The sequence below is a fragment of the Urocampus carinirostris genome, chromosome 18 (genome assembly GCF_059441175.1).
Source record: "Urocampus carinirostris isolate Australia breed hairy pipefish chromosome 18, RoL_Ucar_1.0, whole genome shotgun sequence".
Lineage (NCBI taxonomy): Eukaryota > Metazoa > Chordata > Actinopteri > Syngnathiformes > Syngnathidae > Urocampus > Urocampus carinirostris.
The window spans coordinates 8,998,928-9,026,395 of NC_142366.1; the positions used below are offsets into that span (position 1 = coordinate 8,998,928).

The window sequence follows — 27,468 nt, forward strand, 5'->3', positions numbered from 1 at the left end:
ATGGAAGAAGGCAGTTCTAGTAATTTGCTTTACATGCATCTCAAAGGATAGATCAGGGTCAAATATGACACCTAAATTTTTAACTGAGTCACTCTGTGTGATGTGACATTTGTCAATGTTCACAGCAGTTTTTGCGAATAAGTCCCGGCATTTAGAAGGACCAATGACTAACATTTCGGTCTTTTCAGAGTTAAGACGCAAGAAATTGAGTGACATCCACTCTTTTATCTCAGTGAGACAGGCCTCCAAATTTCCACAGTTTAGTGTGGAAGATTCCTCCAACGGAAGATATAGTTGAGTGTCGTCTGCGTAGCAGTGGAAGCTGATATTGTACTTGCGAATAATATCACCTAATGGAAGCATGTAAATGTTGAAAAGTAGGGGGCCGAGCACTGAACCCTGCGGAACACCGCAGGTAACATTAAAGGGCTCAGATGTCGTTTCACCATATTTAACACAGTGCGTCCTATCTGAGAGGTAAGATTTGAACCACGAGAGGACGGCTCCTGAGAGACCAATCCATTTTTCCAACCGTTCTAGTAGGATATTGTGGCGCACTGTGTCAAAAGCAGCACTAAGATCCAGTAGCAGCAAAAGTGATGAAGCGCCAGAATCCATTGACATTAGGAGATCATTTGTTACCTTGATCAGAGCTGTCTCAGTAGAGTGGTTAGCCCTGAATCCAGATTGCATGGATTCAAAAAGGTTATTCTCCGATATGAAAGCATTCAGCTGCTGTGCCACTACTCTTTCGAGTACTTTAGAGAGGAAAGGTAGGTTTGACACAGGTCTGTAATTACTTAATATTTCTGGATCAAGGTTGGGTCGTTTCAGTGTGGGTTTAATAACGGCGGACTTAAAAGCTGCTGGAACTACACCTGAGGAGAGTGATGTATTTATAATATTTAGAACTGAGGCAGTGGCAGTGGACTGTGTGATAGTAATTTGTTTCAACTGTATTTCCACGTGAAATTCGGAGACATTACTCATAATGCATAATGAAAACAAATGCATTCTGATCTCACATGAAATAATCATATTGTAAATAAAACACGACAGCCGAAATTGTGACTATGCTCCTTTAGCGACTGGGCATGTAGATGTAAAAAGCACGACTCGTTTAAGATACAAACAGGGATGGGCTGAACCGTGGTTTTCTGCACAGTTATCCTACTTTACAGTTTGTAGCGTGAAGATTTTTTTTGGGCAGCTCCCTCGGTAGACTTGTGCACTTCGTAAAGTAGCGATTTTGCAATGTTCATGTTTTAACGCGAAAATACGATTTTCTATTGCATTTATGTCTAACTAAGATATCTCAATACATGTTGCAAATAGATGCGCGGTTGTGGAAAACTACTTACATTTGTGCGGTTCCTTTCCGGGCATGTTTGTTGATATTGAGAATTCGCAAAGCCTTCTGGGTAGTCACTTCGCTGCCAAGTGAGGTCGAGAGCCCCCTCGGTCTTGAAGTGGTTACGACATGGTTTGAGGGCACTTCTGCCTCGGTCTTGAGAGTATCGGGACACACCCCATTTTCACGTGAACGCGCAAACCGAGTGACTAGGGCACATAGCGAGTGAAAGTGCGAAGAATGGGACTCAGCCAGACCTATTTTTGACCAGTTATGGATCAGGAAGCGACTACAGTAAGACCTCGGTTATCGCGGTTAATGGGGACCAAAACCACCCGCGATAAGTGAAAATCCGCGAAGTAGCGGTGCACCTTCAAATTTTTATTTTTTATTTTTTTTTTTATTATTATTTTTTAGCCCCGGTTAATGGGGAACAAAACAACCCGCAAAAAGTGAAAATCTGCAAAGTAGCGACGACCCTTCAAAAAGAAAAAAATCTCATCTCATTATCTGCACCGCTTCACGACAGGGTTTTTATTTGCGCCGCACCGTGGGTGCCGTTCGGTCGCTCAGGGACAGCGCTTTATTGTTTAAATAAGCGCGTTATATCGACTACGATCGCTTAATCGTTTTAATTAGCAAGCATTATTGTTTCAATATGCGTTTTATATAGAATACGATCGCTTTTGTTGGAAGCGCAGCAGAATGCGCGTTCACGCGAGGGGGGGAGGAGTTTGCATAGGAGTCGGATTTGGGCACAACACAGGCCGCCTTATCCCGCGTCCGCTGACGTTCTGCCGAGAAACCCCGCAAAAAGTTAAAATCTGCGAAGTAGCGACGCCCCTTCCAAAAAAAAAGTTTTTTTTTTTTTTAACCATTACAGACCGCGAAGCTCTGAAGCCGTGAACGTCGAACCGCGAAGTAGCGAGGTCCCACTGTATTGTGTTTCAAAGTCGGGATGGTCCTGGTTTTTCTTGTTTGTCATCCTTCATTCAGAGGAATTCCCAGTTCCCTTTCTTCATTCTTTGGCTCCTTATCCTGAGTTTTTCCGCATTTTCTTTTACCTGACAATGACACAGACAGTTTTACAGTTTTTTTCATGATCACTTGTGGAGGTGTCACCAGACTCCATCTTGTTCTGATGGATCAGAAAAACATTTGCAGGTGCAGCAACAGTTTCTACATGTGTACTTGCCGATCCAGTAGACGAGTCCCACTGCCACCCCAGATCCGAGCGTCCCCAAAACACCTGCCACAATGTCCACCTCCCAGGGAGGTACTGAAAGCAAGGATACCATACATTCAGTTAGAAAACAACCAAAGCGAAGCCTGTGATGACCAAGCCTAGATACGAATTTGCAAGTCTTGACCCATATGGTTTTCTGTATTTTTAGTCTGATGCGGAGATGGATTTTTGGCTTTAGTGATTAATCAAAGGTCACTGCTGATAAATCAGGACAAGATCTGAGTTTTCATTGTTCATCACTTTGAGCTCACCGTCTTCAGTCCCGGCCACTCTCAGAATCACATCTAGGAAACGCGAGTTGGTGGCGTTGCTTAGCATGCATGTGTACGTGCCGCTCATGTTCCTGTTGAGCTCGTGCAAGTGGAGGGAGCCTGTTTGGGACACGTCCTTTACGTAGTTCTGCCACTGGTCAGCCACAAAGAGGGCGTGGCCTGCACGTCTGCTGGCGATAACCTCGCTGTGGTTGAAGGTCCACAACAGGCGGTGCTGGCCCATCACGGGAACGCACTCCAAGCTGGTTTCGGCCACGGAGATATTTAACACTGCAGGACATTTGAAATTTTTAATTTTCCCTGTCAAGGATGGAACAAGCAGACTTGTAGAGTGAAAAAAAACTATGTTTAAAAAAAACAAAAACAAAAAAAAACTATTTTGGGTCAAGTGTCCATCTTTTGTGTGGAATCGAGTCACATGGTGTGAAGCCCCCAAAATCATTTGAATAACTCAACATTGCTAAAATCAAACTTGGCAGGCTCACGTGTTTCCCTCCATGTGGCATCGCTGCTGTTGTAGCCGGCTTGCACGTGGCAGATGTATTCCAAATGTTTCAGCGTGGCGTTCTCAGTCAGATTCAGCCAACCGGTGATGTTGTAAAGCTGCGTCTTCGAGTTAATCTTGACCTCGCTGCTGTTGGCCTGGCCGAGAGGCAGCGCCGAATCCGTGGACCAGTTCAGGCGGGGCCGAGGGTAAATCCTGTCCGAGCTGCAGACCAGCCCAAGCATGGCCTCTCGACGGATCTGGATGGTTGTGATCGGAGCTGCGTACGGACCCAAAACCACGTCAAGCCACCAAAAACAACAAAACCTCAGAAGACTCACCTTCTACGCGTAGCTGGATAAAGGTTTCATTCTTGTCTGTGAGGGTCCCCACATAGCACTTGTAGTCACCTTCATCAGCCACTGCAACTGACGCAAGCAGAAGAGACGCGTTCCCTTCGCCGATTTTGTCCTTGAACAGCGACGTCCGTCCCTTGTATCGTTGGTCTTGATAGGCCGTCTGGTCGGCGCCGTGATAGAAAGAGTGGACTTTTAAGTTGTCCCCCGGCTGTCTGATCCAGTGGATGACCACGTCGTCGCCCACCGGGAAGACTGCTTCTAAAAGGCAGCTGGCGTTCCAGCGACAAATAACCTCTCTCCGGCCTGCATAAGAGCGCCACCAATAGGGCCCAATCCAATCAGAATCAAACTTTGACGGACCACACAGCAAAATCTTATCTAATCCATATTCATGTAACGGGTGTGATAATAACTTTTATTTTATTGAAATTCCTGCTAAAATATGTGTATAGTTTTTGGTAAATGTCCTGCAATGCTGAGTCCAACAGTGCCATCTGCTGGTATGGGGTGGGGTTTGGTTTTGGCTTCTAACATGTGACCAGGAGGTGGGGTTTGTTGTCAGTTTTACCAGAGTACTACAAAGGTAAGACATATCTTTTGGTGCTCCACAAAATAAGTTAATTTTAAACTTTATAACCCCAGCTGACAAATCTCTCAACATGCATAGTAATGTGATTGATATTGTCAAGCTGTTTAGGTTTATTTTCGTTTTGTTTCTGTTTTACTAAATATTAATTCCCCTTGTAGAGATCAAAGAGATCTGACCCAGCAGAAAAAGCTAATGTTGTGACTCATCCATTTGCAGGTAAATTGTACCCATTTTTATACTCATTATTGTTTTTATTCCTATTTTTCATATACATTAAAAAAAGGATGATGTTGGTTAAAATTCAGAGTAAAGAAAAACATGTTGAATTCATTGTAAACGTTAAAAATCCACTATACGATCTCTTGTTAAAAGTATCTTGTTAAAATGCAAAGATTTATACATGTATTGTAATATTCTAAAATGTATTTTCTGTAAAGTGAAAAGAAAGCTCTTTGATATGCTTTGTTGTCAGTTTTACCAGAGTACTACAAAGAGATCAAAGAGATCTGACCCAGCAGAAAAAGCTAATGTTGTGACTCATCCATTTGCAGAAACTGTAATAATAAAAACCTCATCATCCAGTCCAGCGTGAATGTGGATCTTTGGTGGGACACGTACACCGCGGTTACATTCAAATAAGTGCAATCAGATCAAGTCGAAATTTGATTTACATGAACAAGACAATTTGAATTTGGATTGACTTGATGGCCAATCAAATCGAAATGATTTGAATGAAAGTGGAAATTACATTGAAGGCCAATGGAATTAACAATGACTAACAAAGATACAGTTAAGAATGTACCGAGGTCATGAAGCAGCCACGTGCAGCCACCCCCTCCCCCACGCCACTTCAAGTTCGGCCCTATGAATAGATCCACTGTGGCTGCATCCACCCGCTAACAAATTCTTGACGCAGCTGCTCTGTGAGAAAATCTGTTTCCGTCCCAGTAAAGGCTACGAAATATTTCCTAGAACCAGCTCGTATACACTTCAATAAAAAAACAAAACATCATGCTTACATCTGCAGTTAATGTTGCGACTTTAAGATATGAACACTCGCCCACTTGATTTTTTTGAATGCCGATGTCTGAGAATATTGCATTTTTGTTGGACTTCAAGGTATTCCCAAACACCAATTTCTTTTTTCAGTTAAGCAGAGAACGTGTAGTGTTCCTACCCACAACTATGCAAGTATGTAGCTAAATATCTAGATGTATTTGGATGACTACCTTTACTTCTACTTGAGTAATATTATTCTGAAGTAACAGTACTTTTACTTGAGTAACATTTTGCGCTACTCTACCTACCTCTGCCCATTTCTGCTTGGAGAAATTGGAACTATGCTTACTCTGTCCCTGAAAGACTTAGGTTTTCATTTGTAATTTAAGCCGCGTGTTATGGTTGGTATCATTTTGTCCGGCTAGCTTAATATTAGCATCGGGGCTGCCAAGGGCTCCCTGTTTTGTTTGCTTCCGGTTGGCGCTCACTGGCTGCCAACCATGTATATTTTGTCTGGCTAGCCTGGCATTCGTGCCAATTTAGCTGTGTTTCTTTGTTTGTTTACTCCTGGACAGCTTTGTATTCTTAGATAGACCTTTATTGTTCCCAGGGTGAGATTTGTTTTCATAGACCCCTCAGAAACACATAATACAAGGACAAATATGAACAATACGCAGGGCATCACAAATGCAGATGATTGGATAAAATTATGAGACAGTTAAATACAGCAATAGCAGAATATCTTTTACTGAAGCGTTTCCGCTTCCACATCAGAGTTCTGTACTAGCGGCCCGATAGAAGTGCAGAAGTAATTGTGTATTGGATGATCTAAGTCCTGGCCATACGTATGATGGCTTTATCGTTGAGGTTTGAGATGTATGTGATGGGCAGATTAATGATGTTTGAGACTGTACGGGTGATCTTAGTTGCCAAAGCAGTTTTTCGTTGTTGGTTCGCGGTTAATCTGGCTGCACATTTCCTGTTTTTTGGTCGGCAAGCCTCACATTTTTCCGCCAAGGCCGCAGCCGCCTGTCATTGATCGGTCCCGGTTATCCCTTTGTACTGTTACTTCATCCACCTGCAACATAAGCATTCTCCACAAAAACTACTAAAACTATCCCTGAACCACTTTTAACCTCTTTGACAAATTAACACGTAAACCAATACAGTGCCTGGCTTGCAAGGGTGCTGGTGTTCCTCTGATGACGTTACAGCTCAGGATGATCAAGACAAGACAAGCCGACTTTTAAAATACATTATCTCAAAAAAAATAATTGGAATATGCCAATGGAATATTTGCAGTGAAGAAAATAAGTATTTGAACACCCTGCTATTTTGATATTTCTCCCGCTTAGAAATCAGGGAGGGGTCTGAAATATTCATCATAGGTGCATCTTCACTGTGAGAGAGATAAACTAAAAAGAAAATCCAGAAATCACAATGCATGTTTTTTTACAATTTATTTGTGTGATACAGTCGCAAATAAGTATTTGAACACCTGTGTATAATCTAGAATTTTGACCCTAAAAGACCTGTTAGTGCGCCTATTAGAAGTCCACCTGCATTCCATGTATCATCTTGAATCAGATGTACCTGTTTGAGGTTGTTAGCTGCATAAAGTCACCTGTCCACCCCATACAATCAGTAAGACTTCAACTTGTAACATAGCAAAGACCAAATAACTGTCCAAAGACAAAATTTTACAACCTCCACAAGGCTGGAAAAGGCTACGGAGCAATTGCAAAGAAGCTTTGTGAAAAAAGGTCCACTGTTGGAGCAATTATTAGAAAATGGAAGAAGCTAAACATGACCGTCAATCTCAATTGAAGTGGAGCCCCATGCAAGATATCACCTCGTGGGGTCGCAATGATTCTAAGAAACGGAACTACACGACAGGAGATGGTTAATGACCTGAAAAGAACTGGGACCACCATTTCCAAGGTAACTGTAGGTAATAAAACCAAGACGTCATGGTTTGAAATCATGCATGGCCTGAAAGGTTCCCCTGCTTAAACCAGCACATGTCAAGGCCCGTCTCAAGTTTGCATAAGACCACGGGAGTGATGGGAGAACGTTTTGTGGTCAGATGAGACCAAAATAGAACTTTTTGGTCATAATTCTACAAAACGTGTTTGGAGGAAGAAGAATGAGCAGTACAATCCGAAGAACACCATCCCTACTGTGAAGCATGGGGGTCGTAGCATCATGCTTCCAGGGTGTTTTTCTGCACATGGGACAGGACGAGTGCTGTGCATTAAAAAGAGGAAGACTGGAGCCATGTAGTGTGAGATTTTGGGGAACAACCTCCTTCCCCTCAGTCAGAGCATTGAAGATGGGTCATGGCTGGGTCTTCCAACACGACACCCAAAGCACACAGCCAGGAAAACCAAGGAGTGGCTCTGTAAGAAGCATATAAAGATTCTAGCATGGCCCAGCCAGTCTCAAGACCTGAACCCAATCAAAATTTTTTGGAGGGAGCTCAAACTCTGTGTTTCTCAGTGACAGCCCAGAAACCTGACTGATCTAGAGAAGATCTGTGTGGAGGAGTGGTCCTAGATCCCTCCTGTAGTGTGTGCAAACCTGGTGAAAAACTACAGGAAACGTTTGACCTCTGTAATAGCAAACAAAGGCAAATGTTAACATTTCTTTTCTGAGCTGTTCAAATACTTATTTGCAGCTATATCACACAAATAAATCATTAAAAAATCACGAATTGTGATGTCTGGATTTTTCTTTTTAGATGATCTCTCTCACAGTGGGCATCCACCTACGATGAAAATTTCAGGCCTCTCCATGATTTCTAAGTGGGAGAAATAGCAAAATAGCAGGGTGTTCAAATACTTACTTTTTCACTGTATATAGATTTTATGCAAGAACAGGGTACTATTTCCTCACATTTTGCATGTTTGGGAATTTGGGAATAACTTTTAAGTTGGCTAATTCATTCTGTGAGCCACAACCCCAGTTGGACACTCTCACAGGCCCTGTTCACTCGGACACACTCTCAAATATGATTCCGACAATTAAGAACTATCCCAGACAATTTGTTAAATCTTTTCCTTTTTCGGTTTTAGTCAAAATAATCCGGTCTTAATGAGTTGAAGGTGAGTTCGAGGTCAAAGAGCAGCAAGCATAGCGCAATTTATCTCCAGTAAGATCATAAAATTCTGTTTTTATTGTGTTACATTTGAACCAGATCACAGTCCAGCAACGTACAAGGAACACGTAGTTTCAAAACTGAAACCTCGTGTTACTGGTTAACTCGTTAATTAGACCTCAACTTCCTTCTCCTGATTTGGAAGTCAAGAAGTACGGCTCTCAATTGTCCATGCCAGAAAAGCAAAAATGTGAAAAGAAAAAAAATAGTAATGCACTTCTATTTACAAATAAATCAACATATCAGTGCTGGCAGATGGAAACCAAATTTAAGATTAACGTTCCATCACTGAGATAAATTACATCTTATTTTTTTATCCCCCAAACTGTAACTTATTGGTGTCTTAATGTCCTGTAATCTTTTTATTAGCCCATAAGTCCAAATCGACATTTTAATAATTGATTAGTAAACAGTCACTAAAAAAGTTAGACATTTTGACCCACCAACTCTTCAGAAACATCACCCTCAAAAAATATTAATGAATAAAAGTTGTACCTCCTTGTACCAAAGTACACAGAAATGGAGCGAGGAGCAAGCGAAGTGCAAACAGCCACTTCATCTTCTCATCTACCGTTTTTATTCCATCTGCTCGCTCTCAATTGGACTCCACCAACTGCTCTAGCAACATTCCATGCTCTTGACTGAGGGTGTTGGACGAAAAGCTGAAATGTTGCAACACTAACTCTCAAGTGCATCCACCCAGCTACATGTTCACATGACCAAGCCGTCCTGCCCACACATATTTCAAATAGTTGTCGGCCCTCCCGGAGCTAGGCACACTTGGACTTTTTTGTGATAAGAATACATGCTGAATGTCACTAATTGTAAAGCATTTTAGATGATTTTTCTTACAAATTCCAGACAGACACTTTTCCAATCTTTGGATTTTTATCACCGCATTTCTATAACATCCAATCCGCTGGCAACAAAAGAAAGTATACCCCTCAGGGAGAATGTCCTACTCGAGCAAATGTTGTCATCTTTGTCCAGTGATCTTTGTTCTCGTCAAGGAACATGTCCACAGAGAGATGTTGATCTCTAATTGGATGCTGGCCTCCCCCGTGTCTTCCTTGAAACATCTGGTTTTCATAACATCTCTGCTAGGAGCCCGCCGCCCAATTTGGCAAGCTTTGTTTTCATTTCCAGCAAGTTTCTGAGGAAAAATACAGTCCTGTAGGCCTACATATCTGAAGAAAGACGCGCCAGCATGGTGCATCACTTTAGGCCCCCAGCCCCTTTTCTGACAGACAATTGTGCAAAAAAAGTGCAAGAGCAATGTGATTCTGTTCCTCTATGTGCATACACAAATTGTTTTTGTTTTGTTTTTAAGTTTTTTTGTGTCGTCAGGACTGTCCTGCATCTCTCCGGTGGCCTCCAACAGCGAATCGATTGCCGTTTTCATTGTCGCCCCCGGTGCCTGTAAAAAGTCACAGAATTCTGTCAGTCACCTGAAAAATGAATCCCAGAAATTACTCTGACTTCAAGGCGCAGTGTGTAGTATTTGACTAATGGAGGTTTCTGAATTGTGTAGTGCAACTGAAAAGGAGTGCTGCAAAGGACAAGGAAAACATCAAACTATGGAGACTCAAAGTGACAAAAGTAGAATATTTTAATTTCTTTTAACCAGCCTTTTGAAAAAGAAAAAGGGCAAAAAAACAAAACTAGGGGGTAAAAAGAAGGGAAGAACAAAGGAAACAACACAAATTGAGAAGAATAAAACAACAGGGAAGGGGGAAAATACTCCATCTAGAGGAGTCTCAAGTCAAATGAATGCAAAGTATTTTGTTTAAAATGCACATTGAAACATTTCAGATATGTTTGCTTATTTTAAAAAAACAATATTGAATTAGAATTAATTTTTCACCTCGAGATTGTGCATTCATGCACATAATTGCTCTAATTATTTTAGTCGTTGTTTGGTATTTCAAATGCTTCCTGTGTCTGTTTTGTATTGTCCTGATTGAAAAACATTGATGAATAAAGGGTTTGATTTAAAGTAAAGATAAAAGCAGGGTGAGTCCCCCATCCTGTTTAGTGTCACTGTTAACTTATATATTTTAATTTTTAAGCCCTTCCCCACTAAATCATAGTCGTCATATTCTCCAATAACCATAAGTTATATAATGGAGATGAGTCTCACCCGGAAGTAAGACGAGAACCACGCCCTCCACGGGTCAATCAGGTAAGTTCTGTTCAGCATACCTTGATTCAAGGCGAAATTTGAATCATTCCTAAAATGAAGTTGCGGCTTTTTCTCAGTCACATTCGAGATGTTTGTCGTCGACGTTTTTCTTTTTAATAACGTTTTATAAAATGCGCTTCAATAAGTGATATTTGACTCACAATCACGATTAAATGAGTACATTAAATTCAAAGTATAGAGTACTTGCATTTTATCTATTTTTTTTCCTGGATGTGATATGGTACATGGCTGTGTTTTAATGAAGATTTGTGTATAAAAAATGAAAAAGTTGATGTCTCCGTTTAAGGTCGTGTTTGTCAATTCAGCTCAGTGACGCAATCAAGCGGCCGTAAGTAGTACTGCAATTCCCTTCATTTTACCTTTGACAGCCTTGAGCTCGGTTTCCTCCTCTGGGTCATGTGGCGGAGATTTCTTTAATTTTCCTGACACAAACAACATATGTTAACATTGTGATCATCAAACAAAATAACCATTGACGAATTTGTTCTGTCGAATACGCAAACTTTTTAAAACATTGTTCGGTGTAAACTAACAGTTGATGTGTTTATTCTGGTCACGTGACCTATGTATTCAGGAAGTGTTAGCCCAAAAAGTGGTATTATTTTTAATGGGTGATTGCCTTATTTTCAACTAAAAACTACATTTCATGTAAATTAAGATTTCTTCGACGTTTAAGAGCTATGCAGGGTTATTTGTCGTGATCTATTGAATTACTTATCCATAAGGCCGAACTTTTAAAAGGCTAGTTTTGTGTTCTCTCATCTCTCAAAAACGCTAAACTTTTATCATGCACACAAAATGGCGCCGCCCTCACCTCGCAGTTTCAGGTAAGCCAACATGGCCGCCAAGGCTAGCATTGTCACGGCCAGCACCAGGCCCACAATCCACCAGTAGGACCATTGCGGTGAGGAGCTCCGATTGGCTGCACAAAAAAACACAGATATATTTATTTTAAATAAACATACACAATAGGGCCACGCTTGTGCAGGTTAATAATGTCAATTCTGGCTCTGCTCACAAAAAGATGGCTTTATCAGCTACCTAACAGCTCTTCGAATTGTTGTTATATTTATATTGTTCATATATCTTTTAATGTAACATTATGCAATAATTTACTTCATAATTAAACAGATAACTGTAAAATATTTTTACTTTTTGGATACTCATCTAATTTAAAGTAAAAAACACAGAATCCCTGATGAAATGCAATTTGTGACCAGTGGCTCCTGTCGTTTACGTTATGGAGCCGGCTCATTATGCTGTTACGTTGGCCAATAGCATCACTATCTTGAAGCGAGCCGGCTTCTGGTCGGTGGGGAGCAGGTTACCGTCATTACACTGTCAAGTTTGCCAACGACAAATAGCTATCTCGAAGGAATCCTGCTATTTATTAGTGGGGAGCCAGCTCCCACCGTTCAACTTTAGAGAGGCGGCTCATAGAGCTGTTATGCTCACCAACAACACATTATTAATTTGAAGGTAGCTGGTGCCTGTCGACCGCTTTGAAATTAAAAAAAAGAAAAAAAACAGCTGCTACATTTGTCAATTACACAACAGTATCAACAAAAGAGGCTGTTCATGATTTGTGGGAAGCCGGCCCCTGTTGACCACTTTCAAGAGACAGCTCATAGAGCTGCTACATTCACCAGCAGCACATCACAATCCCGAATGGAGTCTGCTCTTGGTGGGGAACCGGCTCCCATTGTTCACTTTAAAAAAGGTATTTAAAAGGATGTTACATTTTCCAATGACAAATCATTATCTCGAAGGGAGCCTGCTCTTCATTGGTGGGGAACCGTCTCCGTGAACGACGGAAGCTTGCTCGTGTCTTTCACTTGAAAAACTCAAAAAGCTGTTACATTGACACGCACCACCTCGAAGGGAGCCTGCTCTTGATTGGTAAGGAGTTGGCTTCCATTGTTCATAGAGCTGTCACGTTCACCAATTACACATTTACTCTCGAAGGGAGCTGGCTCTTGATTGGTTGGTATTTGGCTCCTTTAGTTTATTTTTTAGAGTCAGCTCATTGAGCCATACGGTTTGCGAATAACACATCACTATCTCAAAGGGGAATACTATCCTTTAGTCCAGGGGTGTCAAACTCAATTATACAGAGGGCCAGAACTCAAACCACACCTTTGGTCGTGGGCCGAATAAGATAAATATTTATTGAATACACTAAAACTTGCCATTAAAAAAAAATAACATAAAAAAACATGAATTTAAACCAGTCAGGAATATTATTCCAGAATAAACAAAATTAAAAATTAAATGAATTAAAAATCTGCTCTCCATAATAATATCTCTTGTCAAAATCATACAAATTCAAAATATGAAAAAACGGAAATATAAATAAAATTTGTGCTTTTCACTTTGGGAATTGGTTTTGGTGAAAAACATCTTCATATTCTTCTTTAACCTTTCAACTTTCTGTATCTTTTCTCTGGATTCAAGTTTTTCAGCTTACTCTGAAGTTTTGTCTTGTAGTTCCGTTTTACATTAAATTCCTTATTTACGGCCACAAAAGCTCTACAAAAAAGACACACGGGTTTACCGGCAATGTCAGTTAACATAATTTTCTCGGCCATTGTGGTTTTTAGCATCCGAGTATAGTTTGGAAGTTATCAGCGTTTCAAATACCCGGGCCATTATAGTAGATGTATATAAAATGATTTCACGGGCCGAATATAATTGTACGCCGGGCCGGATGTGGCCCGCAGGCCGTGAGTTTGACGGCCATAGAGCCAGCTAATAGAGCCTTTACGTTTGCCTAAGACACATCCTTGGTGCAGGTGCTCACCGGCAGGTAAGTCAATGACAACATCTGCACGCTCGGCATGCGTATGGTAGGGCGTGGAGAAGATGCAGGTGTAGGTTCCCTGGTGCAGGTCGCTCCGAGGGTCCATCAGGCGCAGGGATCCGTCCCCGAACGGTACGCGGAAGCCGTCCAGCTCTGCGTGCAACTCCCAGCCAGGCGCCGAGCGACCCTCGCCAGAAATGCTGTCGTAGCTCAGTATGGGCGTGGCTGGATCGCGACCGTTGGAGAAGCTCCAGCGCAAGGTGGCGCTGTTCAGGTAAGGGGGAGCAAAGCAGGGGATGCTCACGTCCTGACCCTCATTACCTAAAATGGCTGCGGGAAGAAGACGGGTTGCCAGAGTTTCAGTTACATGTAAGTAATATAGAACTGCTTTTTTCCATCTTTGCTACATTGCAACGATCTGCCATATGCTGTCCGAGTCTGATGCCAAAATATTAACTCATGCGTTTGTTACCTCCCGTCTCGTTGACTGTAATGCACTACTATCAGATCAAGGTTACAGCGAGTACGAAATGCTGCAGCAATGCTTTTGATTAGGATAAGAACATTTGATCACATTACTCCAGTTTTAGCTGACCCACACTGGCGAGCTGCCAGTTCAAGATGTGATTTTAGGGTTCTTTTGGTGACTTGCAACATTTGCTCTTATGTGACTTAAAACTGATACTACATTACCCAAGATGCCACATTGTTACAGAGTGTACGCGGTGTTTCCTTTACTGTTTGTAGTTGTATGGTACAATTTACCTGTGAGTGACACGAAAGTAAATACCCTGCCTAGCCACACACCTTGTCTCATCATTGAGCAGGGTTGGGTAGGGTTACTGTAACTGGATTACTTTCAATTACTTTTGGATTACTCCAATACCAAATATGCTAATAAAAGACAAAAGAAACTAAATATGAATAAAATTACTGAATTTTGTGCAGGCTTGGAATACATGGAACGGCAAAAATGATGTTGGCAAGCTGTTTGGATTGATTTTCATTTTGTTTCTGTCGCATTTTATGGTAGTTTTGCCGGAGATCAAAGTGATCAAAGCCAGGAGAGAAAGCTTACCACGTGTTGTGAGTCATCATTTTATTCATATTTAGTTTCTTTTGTCTTTTATAAGCATATTTGGTATTGGAGTAATCCAAAAGTAATTGAAAGTAATCCAGTTAAAGTAATCCTACCCAACCCTGTCATTGAGCGCATAAGAGACAGCACAGACTTGCCCCCTCACAGCGTTCTGATTTAATTGCCCCCTACTTTTCTGCTTGGAGCATTTGCTTGGAAAACACTGTTCTGCTTGAGATTCCATGAGCCAAGGAGAAATCTGCAGGTTCGTGTGCGTTTTCCATTTTGGCCTCATTGCTGCGAAATGCTCTGCACTCTGAGATGCAACTTCAGTGAAAGTGGTTAAATCTAGACTTAGGATGCACTTGTATTCTATCGCAGAGTTTGATGCTCGACTTCTTAAGGCCCACGTGCCCTGCATGATTTTGACGGTTTGTTTTCTTTATCTCAGGTGATACAAGTTATCCACTTATTAGCAAAGAGCTAGTCAGAGCTTGTTCATCATACTGGTGATTGGAATGACCCGTTTTGGAGGAGAGAAACCTCGGAAAAATATGAAAGACGTGTGACTCTCAAGGACCAGAGTGCCCACCTCTGTTCTACAGCTTATTAGTAATGTTGACATCATTCTCTTGTCTTCTTGTCCTTGAGGGAAAAGGAGCAGCCCAGGTGTTGCTCAGTGCATGCATTGGGATCCATTGTACCGGCATTTGGACCCGTATGTACGCTATAATCTAGAACAGGGGTAGGCAATTATTTGGAGTTTGGGGTAAAAAAATGGGGCCAAAACTTGGGACAAATTCAAAAGTTTCCTTTATGAATTAATATGCATGCATGTCATATTTCTCTATATTTGAGTTGAAATAGATTAGTTTCTTCAATTAGTTTTGAAATGCTCACAACTGAAGCGAAAATAATATGAGGTATCCTTTTTAAGAACAACATTTGATATTTATCCATCCAGCACGGCGGCGCGGTGTTAGCGCATGTGCGGCGCAGTTCTGAGGTAATTTGTTCAAATCCAGCTACCAACCTTCCTGTGTGGAGTTTGCATGTTCTCCCCGTGCTTTCGTGGGTTTCCTCCAGGCACTCCGGTTTCCTCCCACATTCCAAAAAACATGCATGTCAGGTTAATTGGCCGGTCCAAATTGTCCCTAGGTGTGAATGAGTGAGTGAATTGTCTGTCCCTGTGTGCCCTGCGACTGGCTGGCAACCAGTTCAGAGTGTCCCCTGCCCACTGCCCGAAGATAGCTGGGATGGGGTCCAGCGCCCCCGCGACTCTACTGACATATTTGAGTCTGTCCTGTCCTTTTTTAAGGAAAAAATGAGTTTTAAAAGTGCTACAGTTTTTTGGGGATGCTTAGGTTGAATTTGGTTGTGCTTGAGCACCGCCCAAAACGGGCTGGCTACCCCCATACTTGAGAAGAACTGACCTCTCTCCCGCAAGGAGGAGGTCCATGCTGGTCCCCCGTAGGAGGTGGCCACCTTGCAGATGTAGATGAGCTCCGGGCGGTCGGGGAGAACTTTGAGGCGGCTGTCGGCCGAGTAGAGGCCATGCCCGTCGGGCAGCATGCGCGTGATCGGTCGCAGGTCTTGGAAAGTGGGCGGCTCGGTGGCCCAACTTACTCGTGGGGGCGGGAACACGTCACGAACACTGCACTTCATTTCCTCGTAGCCGCTCAGACGAGACATCTCCACCGAGATTCCTCGCACCGGTGCTGCAACAAATGACCTTGATTTATGACCGAACCTGTTACATTCAAGACGCTCAGATTATCTAGGACAGGGTTCTTCAACCTTTTTCAAGCTGAGAGCTCCTCTTTTCTATTTAAGTCTAAAGGGCAGCCACATTGATATACATTTTTAAAAATAAAACCATATCTTGTAGAACTTACTACGTTGTTATTCTTAGGTAAGTTACTGAAAATAAAAAGAAGAGAGAAAACAAACAGAGAGAAAGAAAAAGAGAGAAAACGATAGAAATACAGAGAAAAATAAAGAGAAAGACAGGGTGAAAAAAGAGAAAGAAAAGGGAGGGAAAAATAAAGGGTGAAAAAGAGAGAGAGCGAGAGGGAGATATAAAAATAACGAAAGAAAGAGAGCGAGACAGAGGACGATAATAAGAGAAATACAGAAAGAAAGAGAGGGAGAGAGGAAGTTAAAAAGATAAAGACAGAAAGAAAGAGAGACAGAGGGGAAGATAAAAAAAGAAACAGAAGAAAAAAGAGAAAGAGACAGAAACGGGAGAGATTCAAATAAAGAGAGATAGCGAGAGAGAAAGAGAGGAATAGACAGAAGTGCAAAAGAAAGAAAAAGAGTGAAAAAGGAGAAGAAAAGAGATTAGTAAGAAGTAGAGTTAAACCAAACACAAAAAATACTAGAAAATCACAATGACCCAGCACTGGTCAGGTATTTTCAGATAAAGTCAGTGGGCCCATCAGCTTTCCTCAGTGGGCCTCCGGGCTGATCTATGACAAGCCCGAACATAGCAAAGCCCAATAATAATCTATAGCGCAACAAACGCACCTTTAAGCAGTTAAAAGAGGTTGTAACACCAAACTGCTCTTCCAGAAAGATTTATGATTCTTCTTTAAAATACTGCCAAACATGAAAAAGGGGAATGTTGAGGGAAAAAGCGGCACCACTAAATCTCAATAAATAAATAAATAAACACATTTATAGCCTTTTGAATAGTTTATGAACACATATTGTGTAAGAATAAAACATATTTAAGAAGTAAACTGGTTCTAACACAATTCCCCCAATCACATATATGATTTTTGGGTGCAAAATGCCAATAATAAAATCATGACAATCCCACAATCAGCAAAGGCCAATAATGATTTATAGAGCATTGGATCAACACATCTTTAGGCAGTTAATTATCTCCTAGCACCACATTGCTCCTTTAATCAGATTTAAGACTCTTGTGTGCAAAGTACAGTAAATCTAAGAAACAAGTCAAAGGAACCTTATACAAACTGCTAACTACATCTGTTTTGTGCCCACCACTGCTACATTTATGACCCCGGGATCATTTGTTAAAAGCCCGAAAACCGCAAAGCCCAACAATGATATATAGCACAATAAATAAACTCTTAGATTAACACTCAACACATCAGAACTGGAAAAGGGACTATGGCCATCTGCATGGACAAAATCGCAAGTAATTATGCTACCAAAGAAAGGAAACCTTCAACTATGCTCCAACTACAGAACCATCAGTCTCATCTGCCATACAAGTAAAGTTAAGCTAAGGTCTTACTGGACAAATTGAAAACACGGGATGAAAACATCATGGGCAAAGAACAGGCAGATTTCAGGGAGGGAAGGAGCACCTCAGAACAGATTTTTGATCTGTGCATCCTATGTGAGAAGTTTCAACAACACCACAGAAACCTCTATCACATTTTTGTTGATTTCAAGTTGTTTGACTGAGTATGGCAAACCGCTTTCTGGGCCACCATGCGGAAGTACAACATGGGCCAGAAACTAGTTCAAACCATTGAACATCTGTATCCCAATGCCAACAGTGAGGTACTTATCAATGGTACCATTGGAGCCTAGATTCGCACCATAGTTGGTGTGAGACAAGGCTGCATTCTCTCTCCAACTTCTTCCCCGAAAAGATTGTCCGAAGCTCTGGAGCTACATGAAGGTACAGTCAGTATTGGGGGACACAACATCACTCCGTTTGGCTGTTGATATTGCGAGATTGGCATGAGACAAACAGGAACTTGGAGATCTGGTCAATAGCCTGGGCAAAGAATCAAGCCAGTATGGGATGGAAATAAGCACGGAAAAAACAAAAGTAGAAACCAACAATCCCCAAGGTATCACCACAAACATCTCCATCAGAGCTAGAACCTGTCACCAAATTTATATATCTTAGAGCGGTCATATCAAAGAGGGGTCACGACCAGAAATCATGGCCGACTACCTCAAACCTCAGCTGCACTTGCAAGACTTACACCCATCTGGAGGGACAAGAACATAGCAGTGAAATAAAAGATCAGACTCATGTAAGCGCTGACTTCTTCCATCTTCCTCTACGACTGTGAGACATGGACTCTCACAGGACAACTGGTTAAGAAAATCCAGGCCATGAAAACTTCTAGGCATCAGCTTCTTAGCCCATGTGACAAACTAAATAACATCAGAAAGGACATCGGACCCTACCAACCTACAACTGTTGTCAACTGTGGCAGACAGAAACTTCAGTGGTATGGTCACGTCACAAGATTATCAGGACCATCCATCCATCCATCCATCCATCGTCTTCCGCTTATCTGGGGTCGGTTCGCGGGGGCAGCAGCCTTATAAAGGAAGCCCAGATGTCCCTATCCTCAGCCACCTCATCCAGCTCATCGGACGGGATGCCGAGGCGTTCCCAGGCCAGCTTAGAAATGCAGTCCCTCCAGCGTGTCCCGGGTCGCCCCCAGGGCCTCCTGCCGGTGGGACATGTCTGGAACACCTCCCGAGGGAGGCGTCCAGAAGGCATCCTTATCAGATGCCTGAGCCACCTCAACTGGCTCCTCTTGATGCAGAGGAGTAGTGGCTCTACACAGAGTCCCTCACCTTATCTCTAAGGGAGAGCCCAGACACCCTGCAGAGGATACTCATTTCAGCCACTTGTATCCGGGATTGTGCTCTTTTAGTCATAACCCACAGTTCATGACCATAGGTGATGGTAGGAACGTAGTTCGACTGGTAGATCGAGAGCTTGGCCTTTCGGTTCAGCTCCCTCTTCACCACGACGAACTGGTACAGGGTCCGAATGATAGCAGACTTTGCACCGACCCATCTGTCGATGTCCCGTTTCATCCTACCCTCACTCATGAACAAGACCCCAAGATACTTGAACTCCTCCACTTGGGGTAAGATCTCATCCCCAACCAGGAGGGAGCATGCTACCCTTTCCTGGCTGAGTACCATGGTCTCAGACTTTGAGGTGCTGATCCTCATCAGGACTGACCAGGATTATTCTGCAGGGTATAGTCCAAGAGCGCAGAGGGAGAGGAAGACCGAAAAGGACCGACAACATTAAGAAATGGTCTTGTGTCAACTTTGCCTCGACTCAAGAACAGGCCAGGGACCGTCAACAATGAAGAAGGCTGTCCAGAGTTGTGTCCTTCTTGGTTGAGGGATCTGTGAACCGGGAAATCAACACACCTGTAAGAAATACAATAAGATTTTCTAGCTCCTTGCTGCCCCTCTACAGATAGATTTCCTAGATCCTCAATAACTTTAGTTATTCCCTCGAACATAAAAGGGGAATGATTAAGAGAAGAAAAAGCAAACCAGTATATTAGAAAAAACATAGAAGCAATGAATGCATAGCTAAATACAGTTTTTATCCCTCAATTATTTATGACCATTATAAAACTGAACTTTACATTCCAGTGATTTTCAGGTTACCAACTTTAGTGAGGCTCAGGAAAATGAGTGACTCAATATTTAATTTCCAGCGGGTATGTCATACATCAGCAAAGACCTGGGATTATTTTTGACACCTTACACACAAGAAGCTCAATAATGATTTATGACGCGATAAATCAACACACCTTTACGCAGTAAAATATCTGGCTCCAGTTTGAACGCCCCCCCTATAAGATTTATGACGCTATAATAACAAACTTTTGAAGATGAAACAGGAGAATGTTTAGGAAATACGGGACACCATTGACACGAAAAACAAATCTAGATCTAGGTAATACACAGCTCAATACACCGTTCAATAGTTTATGACCATATTGTAAAAAACGTGTAAGAAAACATGAAACCTCACGATCCAATTATTTGGGTGTTTTAAACTAGATAAGCCTTCAAGGATATTTCATTGGCAGTGGGGGTGTCATAAATCACCAAAGACCGTAAATCACTTGTAAGTTTGTCGTGCGACGTACCCTCCACCTTCAAGACAACCTTGGCGTTGTGCTCCCCCAGGGTGGTGCGCACGTGACAGCGGTAGGTGCCGCGGTCCTGCGGGCCTACGTCCTTGAGGATCAGGGTGGCGTTACCGTCGGCGACCATGGACGGCGACACGGCGGCCCGCCCGTGACTCTGCTGGACCAGGCTGCCAAAACTCAGCAACGGCGCCTCTTGCCGGAACCAGCGCACGCTCGCGTTGGGTCCGGGCGGAAACATGCAGGGGAGATGGCAGGCCTTCGACACCAGGCACCTCACTTTCGCGTCTGACAAAGACGACACACGCTTAGGTCAGTTTTGAACTACGTAATCTTTTACAATCAGACCAAAAAAACGACAAAAATGAAACGATTGTGTCAGCTTGTTCTAGTACAGAGGTCTCCAACCTGGTGCCCACAGGCATCCAGGTTGCTCCAGGAGGACAGCTGAGGTGCCCGCCGACCTGTTCTGAAAAACTTCAACAGTGCTGGGTCATTGTGATTTTCTAGTAAAAATATTTTTTTACGTGGTTGACTTAGTCAACTTAACCCTACTTCCTACTTCTCTCTCTCTCTGTCTCTCTGTGTGTGTTTCGCTCTCCATTTCTTTCGCTTTCTCTCCTTTCTCCATTTCTTTCTCGTTTTTTCTCAATTTCTCTTTTTCCTCCCTGTGTTTTTTCTCTCTCCCTCTCTTTCTTTCTTCCTCTTTCTCTCCTTCTTTCTCCCTCTTTTTCTCTTTTTCCTCCTCTCTCCCTCTGTCTTTCTCTTGTTCTCTTTCTTTCTCTTGTTCTCTTTCTTGCTTTTTCCTCTCTCTCTCTCTCATCCTCTTTTTTTCTCTTCCTTTCTTTTTCCAATAATTAGTAAAAACATAGTACAGTACGTAGTAGTAAGATTAGCTATTATGTCACAAATGCATAGCAAACTGGGTGCACTAGCAAGTGGCAAGGAGTAGCTCTCAGTTTGAAAAAAGTTGGAGACCCCTGTTTTACATTTTGTACTCTTTTAGTTTGTTTTGATTTCTAGTACTTTTTCTACTTATCTGTCAAGACCCGGGACAAGCAGTGGACCCAAATGCGTAACGTTTCACACAATGCTTTATTAAGAGATCTGGAAGTCAAGGTGAGAGGAAAAGACAGCAATCTGGTGCTCGCTGGATAGGAGGGGCGGGAAGCCCTCGTGAACGAAGCGTGGTCAGAGATCGGAACATTTTTCCATACTTTTGTAGACTTTTTTTCCCTTATTTATTTGAGGGTTTTTTTTTGTACTCTTTACTACTTATCAGGAATTTTTCATACTTTTTACTACTTCTAGGACTTTTTCACATCACTCAGTAATTTTTTCATACTTCTCATTTTTCCCACAATTTTTCTGGACATATTTTACTTTTTAAAATGTTGGGGGTGTTATGCGTACTTTTTACGACTTATCGGTACTTTTTCGCACTTTTTACTACTTTCAGAACTTTTTCATATGACTTAGTAATTTCTTTATACTTTTCCGAATATTTTTTTCCTTTTTTCACTTGTTTTTTTAGTACTTTTATTCGTTTTACTACTTTTTAGGGATTTTTTTTCATACTTTTCAGACATTTTTCTTTTTAGTCCTATTTTTATTTTTAGTCCTATTTATACTTCAGTTTTTAATTATTTTACAGCACGTTTTGTACTTCCTCATACTTCTTATGCTTCACCGAGCCTTCTCATAATTTTTCAGAAGTTTTTGTTCATTTTCCAACCTTTTCAGTAGTTTTTAGTACATTTTAGGATTTTTGGTCATTTTGATCTACATTCCATTCTTTCTCTTGTGTTTTTAATACAATGTGGCCCCTGACCAAAAATGTTCTTCACTGGGTTGAAGTTGAATAACATTCATAGCAATGTTCTATTCTTTTAATATGCTGAAAAAGCAACTCTGAACATCTTTTTCTTCTATTTTATTTCAACCAGATTTTTTGTATGTCGAAAGAAAAAAAACTAGAGGAGCCAGCACTGACAGTAGCAAAAGTCCAGCTGCAGCGTCCCCGTAGTCCACTAGAGCTAGACTGCGCGTGGAAATGCTGCAAAAGCAATTCAAGTGAGTTGAGGCTGCTGAAGTCATTTCGAAGTAGCTCGTTTTCAAATAGCATGATGAATTTTAACAAAGACAGAATAAGGAAAAACACTTCCTTGAGATGTCGGTGCGCCGTGTGGCTTATAAGGGGTGTGCTATTGTTGCCTCTTCAGCTTGTTTTAGGTTGCATAAGCTTTCAGTCGCTCTGCCCCCCAGCTCTGGAACTCATTACCACATTACTTTCGGAATTCCGCCACCCTGTCCATTTTCAAATCTGGACTCAAAATCCACCTCATCAGACTTCAGACTCTTCAGCCTATCAATAATAAACCTCCTCACATGTCACCCTCCTTTTGGAATTTACAATGTTTAAATTGATTGCATGTTTGCTTTATTCTAGTTTTATATTCTGTGTACAGCAGGGGTCTCAAAGTCAATTGATTTGGGGGCTGCTGAAGCTAGGATTCGGGTGAGGTTGGGCCAAAATGGAGTTTTGAACTAAAAAAAACGTGCTAAAAATTGTTCTGCTGTTCTGAAAGGGACAATGTTTTATATTTGTCCACTAGATGTCGCTGTAATGTGTAGTGCAACCAAAAATGAAGATTACAAACTACGGAGACTGAAAGTGGGCAATAAGCAGCCTTTTTCTTAGCATTTTTACCCAGCCCTTCTTAAAGAAAGACAAAGGGGAGGGAAAGAGATTTTTTTATGACGAATAAAAATTGGGGAAGAAAAAATAAGGAAAAGAGGCAAAAAAGGAATACGGGATAATTAAAAAAGTAGGTGAAAAGAAAGAAAAGAAGGAAAATTAAGAAAGAAAAGAAAGAAATTAAAAAGAAAAAGGACAAAAAATGGAAGAAAGAAATGTTCTCTCTTTTTTGTACTTTTGTTCTAATTTTTTTTTCACTTTATCTCCAAATTCTTATTTGTTTTCGTTTTTCTCTTTTGCTTTTTTTGTGTTCTTATTTCATTTTTTCATTTTTGTTTTTTATTTTTTTCATTTTTATTTTCCTTTTTGTTTTCTTGAGTTTTTCTTTTTATCCTATTCCTTATCTTATTTAGTTTTTCTCTTTTGCTTTTTTGTGTCTTTTTTTCCTTTTTCTTTTTCTGTTTTAAATTATTTTCATTTTTCTTTTCTTGAGTTTTACTTTTTATCTTCCTCTATCATTTGCTCTTTTCCTTTTTCTATTTTTGTTCTTTTTTTTAATTTTTCCTTTCCTTTTTTTTCTTCAATGTTATTTTTTCCTCTGATTTCTTTTTTTTCCTCATTCTTTTTTCTTATTATGGCCTTTTATCGTTTTGTTTTTTAATTGATTTTTTCTTTTCGTATGTTTGTATTTCTCTTCTTTTCAAAATACATAATGTGCACTTTGGTCTCTTTAAGTCTCCGCATTTTGTCTTTTTCAGTCGTCCTTTTAGCACTCATTTTCAGTGGCACAACAGAATACAGCAAAATCTAGTGAAAACATTATTTACACTGTCCCTTCAACTTTCATATTAGGGCGGAGGCCTCCAACTATCATCCTTGGGGCCGCAATTTGAGACCCTTGGTGTATAGCAACTTTGGGTGTCCTGAGAGGCGCTTTTAAATAAAATCTATTTATATTATTATTATTGTTGTTATTATTCTAATCTGCCTCATTGAAAGTCTTGCGTCCTTCAGCAATTTGCACTTATCTTGACCCAAAAGAATGCTGACGTATTGAGGTGGGCTGCATTTCCCACTGGCTATTGATGAGGTCAGACGCCCGATGAGTGTTTTTGTTGCCCCCAGGCCACAAAACTCCCCGGCCTGTTGGGAATTTGCCCCCCCGAGCCCCCTCCGCTCTCAGACGGCTCGGACGTTCCCGTCATTCTTTGGCTCAGACGCCAGAAAAGCACCGAGTCATTTGTGGGCTGACGCACGCAAAAAACTTCCCCATGTGCTCACCTTGCTCTCTAAGAACAAAATGTAGTATGAAGGGATCCAACAATCTCGGCCCGGGGGCCAATTGTGGCCCCAACGATGATAGTTTGGGGTCCTTGCCTTTTTATGAAAGTTAAGGGACAGTGTGTATTATTTGCCAACTCGATGTCGCCGTATTCTGTCGTGCTAAAACATGACAAAATGAGAAAAATTCAAAGTGACCAAAATGCTCCGTATAACTTTTCAAAAGAAGATAAACAAGAAAAGGAAAAGTAAATGAAAAAGAAAAGAGAAAAGTGAAAAGAAAAAAGACAAAAAGTAAAACTCAAGAAGAAAATCAAAAAGAAAAATTTAAAAATGAAAAGAAAAAGGAAAATTGCATTTTCCCCCGCTTATGTCCTTTTTCTTCTTAATTCCTTTATTTTCTTCTTTCTTTATTTCTTTTACTCCATTCTCCCTTTATTGCTTTATTTTCCCCTTTTTATTCCCATTTTAATATTGATCTGTTTTTCTTATTTTCTTTATTCTTTATTTCCTTTTAAAAAAAAAACTTTTTGTCTTTTTTGAGAAAGACTGTGTCACGGTTGCCATGGCGCCCAATTGGCCCCGCCCGTGTGGCACCAGCTGCAGCTCGTTGACGGATTGGCTTCCCTGCTATTTAAACCCAGCCCTGTCACTCTCCTTTTGTCAGTCCGTCAACGAACTTCTTCCCCGCAGGACGTGGGTTTCAACTCGGTCCTGTTCCTGTTGGTATTTCCTGTCCGGTATTGTTTATTTTGTCCTGTTTAATTTCGGTTTCCAGTTTTGTTTCTTTCTATTTTCGTCCCAGTTATTATTTTCTCCAGTTTTCGTTCCCGTCTAGTTTGTCCTGTTTATTTTCGCTATCCTGTTTCATTATCTATCCTGTCTGTCCCGCCCTGTCCAGTATCGACCCTAGCTGTCCGATATCAACGCGGGCAATTGGTATCAATCTCGTCAGCCTCTGGCTTCCTATCATTCCACGCCAGACTGCTTCCTAACGTGCATGACTCCCCATTTCCCGTAAAATAAAAGGCTTGTGTGAGTGCCAGCACGCGTTTGAGTCCTGATCCTGTTCTGGTTCATGACAGACTGGGGAAAAATGTGAATAAAAAGGGTGCTTTTTTCTCACTTTCAGTCTCTGTAGTTTGTAGTCTTCCTTTGACTCATTTTGGTTGCACGACAACATTCACATCTAGTGGGCACATATCAAACACTTGTCCCTTTAAGAACCGCAGAATGTTTTTACCAGCTCTGTTTTTGTGGAAAACACTATGTAATTAATGTAATCCACCATTGCCAATTTTGGGGATAAACTAAAAAAAGGAGAAAATGACATTGACAAAAGTCAAAATGTCGTGGAAATGATGTGATCGTGTATATGGAGACAGACATCAGACGGAACGAGACTGACGGGATCGATACCAGACACTGGAGACTGGAGTACGATATCACACGGGACGAGATAGACGGGAACGATACCAGACACTAGGGATCAAAATAGATGGGAATGAAACCGGACAGAGTCAAAACACACGTCTTGCGGGTGCAGAGATTCGTTTACGGACTGACATAGGGTGAGTGAGAGGACTGAGCTTAAATAGGAGGGAAGCCAATCAGTCAACGAGCCGCAGCTGGGGCCAAACGGGCAGGGCCAATTGGGCGCCATGGGCAACTGTGACATTTTTAGCACGACATCAGCAATCTAAGATACGTTGTGGTCTGCTACCAGTGACCGAGACCATCCGGATTAGACAACCAGATCGAGTTTAAAAAAATAAGAATTAAAAATCCCACACTACACAATTTGAAATCATCAAAACGCATAAAATACTGGAGAGATTTCAGATTGGACAGGTATGTATTGTCTTCAACCGCACACGAAAGAATATGCGGAAAAACGCGCAAATCTTGTCCTTTTTTAATTTTAGATTCATATTTGAAAAGGGGTTTGGCTTCCTCAAGTATTGTTGGACAATTTCGGCGTGAGAGTTCCAGTGTGAGCTGGTGTGAACAGCAGCATTGGCCAGGTGAGTGTTTCTGTTATCCTCATGACAGTTTTCTTTTCATTAGAAACAAGGGAAAGAAAACTGCTATTGATGACTCTAGCTTTCAATGGCGGTGACTGAACTGGGTGCGAATGACAGCTATAGACGTTATTGGCAGTAAATGTAGCCTTTAAAAAGTAATCACTTTCTAATGCTGACAAATCTTCTTTTTTTGTCTTCTGCCATTAGTATTGGTTCCCAACCAACCAAAAATATAAAAATACCACAGAAATACTACAAAATACCACTGCAGTAGTACGGCAGCAATACTATGCAATTATGACTATTGAAATACTAAAAAAATACATTTAAAGTGATACTACAGATATACCACAAAAGATTTACTATGGAAAATACTACAAACATAGAACTGCAGAAACACTATAATGCGGTGCTTGGAATGACAGGGACTCAAAACTTTCAAGGCAGTGGAGTATTTCCGATGCTGCGTGGCGTAGCAACCCGACTAATGCAATTATTTCATTTCATTGTGTAAAACTTGTAACATTGTAAATAGGAAGGATCATTATGTATTGTAATTTTGTGCTTTACAGCTTTTACGTTGCTACGTACTAAAATTGCCCTAAATGAAGCTGTTTGTCACGGTGGCCATGGCGCTCAATTGGTTCCTGCCGTGTGGCGCCAGGTTCTGTCACGGTTGCCATGGCGCCCAATTGGTCCCGCCCATGGACAGCAGCTGAAACGCGTTGACCGATTGCTCCCTGACTACTTAAACGCTGTCTGTGAGGTGCCTGGTTTCGGAGCGTCTGCGAAACTCCTGCTAAACTCTGTGAAAAGCCCTGTGAATCCCCGTTTTGCCTGCGTTTTTTGCTCTTGTTTTTCCAAGCCCTGTGAATCTCGTTTTTTTGCCTGTGTTTTGCTCCTGTTTCTTTCACGCCCCGATCTGTTTTATCTTGACCTCTTCCTCGTTCCGATTAATCTACTTCCGCGACCAACGATCCCCGGATCAAGTGTGCGCTCATTCCTCTGCTCCTCAATAAAC

The 27,468-nt window shown here is 41.5% G+C and overlaps 2 protein-coding genes and 1 long non-coding RNA gene across 3 annotated transcripts in view; 1 reads left to right on the forward strand and 2 right to left on the reverse strand.

The window, feature by feature from the left end:
• The window catches only part of LOC148348287 (uncharacterized), a 40,197-nt gene extending 31,078 nt beyond the window's left edge, over positions 1–9,119 (reverse strand). Inside the window, exons 1-4 of the mRNA XM_088322859.1 lie at positions 8,953–9,119; positions 3,695–4,015; positions 3,355–3,633; positions 2,849–3,139 (exon numbers count right to left, since the gene is read on the reverse strand). Of these exons, the coding sequence (XP_088178985.1) occupies positions 2,849–3,139; positions 3,355–3,633; positions 3,695–4,015; positions 8,953–9,016 (955 nt within the window). The 5' untranslated portion in view covers positions 9,017–9,119. The remainder of the gene's footprint in view (positions 1–2,848; positions 3,140–3,354; positions 3,634–3,694; positions 4,016–8,952) is intronic.
• Positions 9,120–9,179: 60 nt separating this feature from the next.
• Positions 9,180–27,468, reverse strand: part of LOC148348289 (butyrophilin-like protein 2) — a 31,374-nt gene continuing 13,085 nt past the window's right edge. The window contains exons 3-8 of the mRNA XM_088322082.1: positions 20,445–20,732; positions 15,972–16,256; positions 13,461–13,790; positions 11,475–11,582; positions 11,020–11,082; positions 9,180–9,874 (exon numbers count right to left, since the gene is read on the reverse strand). Coding sequence (XP_088178208.1) covers positions 9,801–9,874; positions 11,020–11,082; positions 11,475–11,582; positions 13,461–13,790; positions 15,972–16,256; positions 20,445–20,732 — 1,148 coding nt within the window. The 3' untranslated portion in view covers positions 9,180–9,800. The remainder of the gene's footprint in view (positions 9,875–11,019; positions 11,083–11,474; positions 11,583–13,460; positions 13,791–15,971; positions 16,257–20,444; positions 20,733–27,468) is intronic.
• On the forward strand, positions 20,075–27,409 carry LOC148348290 (uncharacterized). The gene is made up of 3 exons (XR_015847538.1): positions 20,075–20,756; positions 26,349–26,447; positions 27,020–27,409. It is a non-coding gene; the product is annotated as an uncharacterized LOC148348290 (long non-coding RNA).